Below are 6227 nucleotides of genomic sequence, written 5' to 3' on the forward strand. Positions count from 1 at the left end.
ACTCAGGTTTAGCTAAGGATTATAACATCCCCCTCTGTCCTGTTTGGACCCAGGAAAATCTCATCTGGGTAAGGATGACCTTCCCGTCAGCCAGAGTCACAACCCAGAGGCTAGCCATATGGCAGATCACAATCTCTCAGTAGATACACTGTGTCTGTAGGGCATAAAGATGACCCTATTCTTCATCGTGTCTGTGTCCCAGATAGCACCCTATTCCCTATGTAGAGAACTCACATCTGTCCTCAGACACATCCTACCGTGCAGCATAAAGATGACCCTTTTCTAAATCATAACTGTCCGTTTTAGCGTTACCATTAAGACTGCGGCGGCAGTGGGTATGAATATGAACTATGAAACAGCCAGAGATACAGACGGAGACTGTCAGACTGTAGTTTGAACCCAAGTCTCCTACATGCCACAGGAATGTGTTAGCCCGCGGAGCTAAAGCCTAACTAATAGCCCGGGGAGCTGAACCAAGTCTTCAGGTCACAAGGCAAGGTTACTCATCATAGCATGGTTCACCTGTCCACCTCCGTTACACTCACCCTCTCTGGAAGAGATCCACATTGTGAAACTTGTGCAGCTCTACAGAAAACTCCAACGTCCCCTGTACTTCAGACATGATATGTTCCAGGTCATCCCCTGCAGAGAGGAAATATAGTATATCAATCAATATAAGGTGCAGTTGTTTATAGTTATACAATGCAGTTATTTACAGTTATAAGGTGCAGTTATTTACAGTTATTCAGGTGCAGTTATTTACAGTTATAAGGTGCAGTTATTTTCAGTTATTAAGGTGCAGTTATTTACAGTTATTAAGGTGCAGTTATTTACAGTTATAAGGTGCATGTCACGCCTTGGTCTTAGTATTTTGTGTTTTCTTTAATTATTTGGTCAGGCCAGGGTGTGACATGGGTTATTGTGGTGTGTTTTTGTGGGGTGTCTACGTAGTCTATGGCTGCCTGAGGCGGTTCTCAATCAGAGTCAGGTGATTATCGATGTCTCTGATTGGGAACCATATTTAGGCAGCCATATTCTGTGAGTGTTTTCGTGGGTGATTGTTCCTGTCTTTGTGTTTGCACCAGATAGGGCTGTTTCGGTTATCATTAATTCATTTCGTTAGTTTTGTAGTTTCTGTATGTATAGGTTTTCCTTCATTAAAATATATCATGAATCATCATCACGCTACATTTTGGTCCGATCCTTGTTCTACCTCTTCGTCAGAGGAGGAGATAGAAGAGAGCCGTTACAGTGCAGTTATTTACAGTTATTAAGGTGCAGTTCTTTACAGTTATAAGGTGCAGTTATTTACAGTTATTAAGGTGCAGTTATTAAAAGTTATAAAGTGCAATTATTTACAGTTAAGGTGCAGTTATTTACAGTTATTAAGGTGAAGTTATTTACAGTTATAAGGTGCAGTTCTTTACAGTTATTAAGGTGGAGTTATTTACAGTTATTAAGGACAGATATTTACAATTATAAGGTGCCTGTCACGCCTTGGTCTTAGTATTTTGTGTTTTCTTTAATTATTTGTTCAGGCCAGGCTGTGACATGGGTTTGTGTGTTGTGTTTCGTATTGGGGTTTGTAGTATTTGGGATCGCGGCTGATTAGGGGTGTTGTATAGGCTTGGCTGCCTGAGGCGGTTCTCAATCAGCAGTCAGGTGCTTCTCGTTGCCTCTGATTGGGAACCGTATTTAGGTAGCCTGAGTTCGCTTTGTATTTCGTGGGTGATTGTTCCTGTCTCTGTGTAGTGTTCACCAGATAGGCTGTATTAGGTTTCACGTTCCGTTTGTTGTTTTCGTATTTATTTAGTTATTTCATGTATCGCCGTTTTCTTTATTAATGATCATGATTAACCACCACGCTGCATTTCGGTCCGACTCTCTCTCAACAAACGAAGAACGCCGTTACAGTGCCGTTATTTACAGTTATTAAGGTGCAGTTATTTACAGTTATAAGGTGCAGTTATTTACAGTTATTAAGGTGTAGTTATTTACAGTTATTAAGGTGCAGTTATTTACAGTTATAAGTTGCCGTTATTTACAGTTATTAAGGTGCAGTTATTTACAGTTATTAAGGTGGAGTTCTTTACAGTTATAAGGTGCAGTTCTTTACAGTTATTAAGGTGCAGTTATTTACAGTTATTAAGGTGCAGTTATTTACAATTATATGGTGCCGTTATTTACAGTTATATAATGCAGTTATTTACAGTTATTACGGTGCCGTTATTTACAGTTATACGGTGCAGTTATAAGGTGCCGTTATTTACAGTTATTAAGGTGCAGTTATTTACAGTTATGCAATGCAGTTATTTACAGTTACAGTATTTCAAGACCTCAAAATGTTGTCACAAAAGACATACATGGTATTGCAGTGTGAGGAACACACTGGAAAATGCTCTATTGCACTAGCCCCATTGTTTTATGATTGCAGTGACAAAGCCAGCAGTACCTTCATGATTAATCAGTAAATGTATGGCCCAGTAAGCATCCTTTCACAAAAAAAGGCATTCACAAGGAATCAAAATCGAATCCAACTATGACATTTATCACCTAATCATTGAACACAGTCATTTGTCTTCTTCACTGTAGAGCTTCTGTGACTCAGTTGACCTCAGGCCTCACAGTGAGAAGCAAACTGGCATTTAGGGAGGTAACCCCAGACTGGATATAGAAGCACCTATATATATATATATATATATATATATATATATATATATATATATATATATATATACACACACACACACACACACACACACACCCTCCTCCACCATGGTTTCTATTTAGACAAACAATGAGTCACTCAGGAAGCGTTTGCCTTGATCCTTCCATCTCCCAGGATGCTATTCACAGAGTCAACAGGCACCTTGACTGCATACAACCTGAGCATGGAAATTGAGATGAATGGAGAGACACCCGGGATGAAGTTTTAGAAAAAGGTTATAAATTGATGGGACGGCTCCTGCTCTACAGTACATGGGAAAGTGTCGACTCACAATCTAAGCGTCTTCCCATTCACCCCTTAATGTGTTTTCTAATCATAATGATGCCATGTTGTAGACTGTGTTCTTTGACACATTCCCATTTACATGTTCGTCCTTCAGCGGACACTCTTATCCAGAGCGACTTACACTTTGATCAGCTTAGGTTAATAAAACAACCACATATCGCAACCATTTAGAAGGAAATCTAGCCTTCCTCTCAATGACGACATCACTCTCTCTCGTGCCTTTTATCATGATAATAGTAAGAGCAGTTAGCAATAGCATGGGTACGTTTGTTACTGCCATGCATTACTACAGTATGGTAGCAACCCTTGTGTTTATTGTCTCTGTTTTGATTACGATTTAAAGCCCAGATGCTGACGTGATCAACCTCTACTGTACTGATGAGTCACAGTTATTAAACAGTTGATATATTCAGCTTGTTTGATCCCCATTTAATAACTCTACCAAATACAGTATCAAAAGATATGCCATTTAGTGGACGCTTTTATCCAAAGCGACTTACAGTCAGGCGTGCATACATTTAACATAAGGGGAATCAAACCCACAACCCTCCAACTGGACCGATGAGGCCCCATCAAACTACAGCTTAGCCACCACGCCTGTAGGACATCATCTATCAATAAAGCTACACAATGAAAATAAAACATACTGCATCGCATTTTTCTATGTGATCTGCATTCAAATCAACTTCCAAAAACCATGCAAAAAGCTTGTTTTCCCCCGTTAAGGGGGTCGAACGATCATGTTGTTATCCGTGATCCCTTAGTTTTGATGTGTCTTTGAAGCTAGAAGAGTGTATAACAACCATGTGTAATATGCCGTCCCCATTATGCCAAATCCTAGAGCTGTAAAAGCAGTGAAACACCCTTAACGCCACTATCTTGACAATGTTTCTGCATAAAAATGGCAGGATGCAGATTAGCGTTATAAAGTAACAAAACAATTTGTCTGTATTTTCTCGCTGACAAAAGGAACTTTGGCTTTCAAACTTTTTGAATGTGATTCAGATTCAGAACCCCAGGCCTAGAAGATGCTGCTCTATTTAAAAGGCAGAGAGGCTGAGAAACACAATAACAAAGCCTCCTCCTGTACTGTGTGGTTCGTTATCCCGCTGCTGATGAAAACCGCCTGCAGGGAGGGAAGAAATATGTGACACAGCGTTGCTGCCTTCTGCACGGCATTACTTTTCCTGTCACATTGACATGTAAGGGGGCAGGCAGGCAGACACACACACACACACACACACGTACACACATGCACATACACACTCCCCTGCCGAAACTGGCTACTTTAATAAAGGTTATGATAGGGTGCTGAGGTTTGTGCTGTGCCAGTCCGTGGGTCATATTAACAGTGACCCGTCCTGACACAGAGCCTTGACCCAGCAGCCTCAGACAGTTGTTGGTGGGAGAGGAGCACCCTTTTTGGTTCCAGGTAGGGTTCCATGTGACAACCTCTTTGGAAAGGGTCCTACATGGAACACTAAAGAGTTCAACCTGGAATCAAAAAGAGTTCCTCAAGGGATTATCCTATGAGGACAGCCGAAAACCCCTTTTAGGTTCTAGATAGCACTTTTTTTCTCAGAGTGTATAACACAATGGAAAATGCATACTGTATTTGGTTAAGTCTCATTTTTCTCACATTTCGCTTGAGCCCAGTTCTAGTCAGCTGTTGTCAAGTGTATCTCGTTGAGTCAAAAGCAGGAGCTCTGCATTTCCCTCACTCTGACTGGGATATACAGGCTAGAGCTGGGACTGAACACTGTGTGCCTTACAGAAACACAGGCGGATGCATATCATTCAATCTCTCTCTCTCTCTCTCTCTCTCTCTCTCTCTCTCTCTCTCTCTCTCTCTCTCTCTCTCTCTCTCTCTCTCTCTCTCTCTCTCTCTCCCTCTCTCTCTCTCTCTCTCTCTCTCTCTCTCTCTCTCTCTCTCTCTCTCTCTCTCTCTCTGTCTCCCTCTCTGTCTCCCTCTCTGTCTCTCTCTCTGTCTCTCTCTCTCTCTCTCCCTCTCTCTCTCTCTCTCTCTCTCTGTCTCGCTCTCTCTCCCTCTCCCTCTCTCTCTCTCTCCCTCTCTCTCTCTCTCTCTCTCTCCGTCTCTCTCTCTCTCTCTCACACACACACTCCCAGTGTAACCGCTAGATCATGTTCACTGCCAGCAGAAGTACTGTATATAGCGGAGGCTGGATTCTCTCCCCTGATTATCAACCTCAGCAATAGGCACAGGCAACATCTCTACACACCATAGAATTACATAGAACTTTGCTAGGATCCCTGTGATCCACACACACAAACAGTTTCAAGGGTATTACATGTCTACAATCATTTCCTTATTTCTACTGAGCTCGTCTGTTTGCGCTGATGATGATGATGATGACGACGACAACGATACTAATGATGATGTCGATGATGATGATGAAAAAAGGACCTTACCACCTCGTCTCTACCACTCTGTTGAGCCATCAGCTTCCATTTCAAAGTTTACTGTTGACGTGAAAAAGACTGCTGACACTAAAGCAGCGTGTTAGTCACTATAGCAATAGAAGAGATGTGTGGGCCTGCTTGCACAGAGTGTGCATTGAACCATAGAATTTAACAGGTGCTGCTAGATTCTGCCATTGTCACATTGTCCCTGACCTGCACTTCTCCAGCTGGGTCAATTGCTCTGGCCTTGTCTCACCTGATCTCTCCTTTTAATCAAAATGACTTCTTTATAGTAAGTTAAATGAAGCTTACTGTATGTACGAGATAAGCCAGATAGATTGTTGCTATGTGTACAACTCAGACCCTCTGTGATTCAAAGATACCTTCACTTACACTGTAACTCAAGTGTTAAAACAGATGAAGTCTAGACAGAATACTAAGACCTGCAGATTGTTGTCCAGTACGATCTTCATAATTTACCATGCTAGTAGCTGATGGGGATGCTCTGAAGTCCAATTACAATAGGCCCTCTAATGTGCTGCTGCTTGTGGCCATATCCTACCGTTCTGATGAGCTAGCTGATAAAAATCATTAAACTCTAATCATGACAAAGTGCCACCTGCTTGCGTTACAGACACTATTTCAGATGAGTAAGTAATGCTGAGTGCTATTACACTACTGAAGCTGGGGCTCTATGAGGCTATTACAGGTTACACTACTGAGGCTGGGGCTCTATGAGGCTATTACAGGTTACACTACTGAGGCTGGGGCTCTATGAGGCTATTACAGGTTA

At 41.8% G+C, this 6227-nt stretch overlaps 1 protein-coding gene across 1 annotated transcript in view; it reads right to left on the reverse strand.

Moving 5' to 3' along the window:
* Positions 1-635, reverse strand: part of LOC109904422 (protein FAM135B) — a 41186-nt gene extending 40551 nt beyond the window's left edge. The window contains exon 1 of the mRNA XM_031788711.1: positions 546-635. Coding sequence (XP_031644571.1) covers positions 546-622 — 77 coding nt within the window. The 5' untranslated portion in view covers positions 623-635. The remainder of the gene's footprint in view (positions 1-545) is intronic.
* Between the last annotated feature and the right edge of the window lie 5592 nt (positions 636-6227).

Source organism: Oncorhynchus kisutch, linkage group LG14, assembly GCF_002021735.2.
Source record: "Oncorhynchus kisutch isolate 150728-3 linkage group LG14, Okis_V2, whole genome shotgun sequence".
Classification (NCBI taxonomy): Eukaryota; Metazoa; Chordata; class Actinopteri; order Salmoniformes; family Salmonidae; genus Oncorhynchus; species Oncorhynchus kisutch.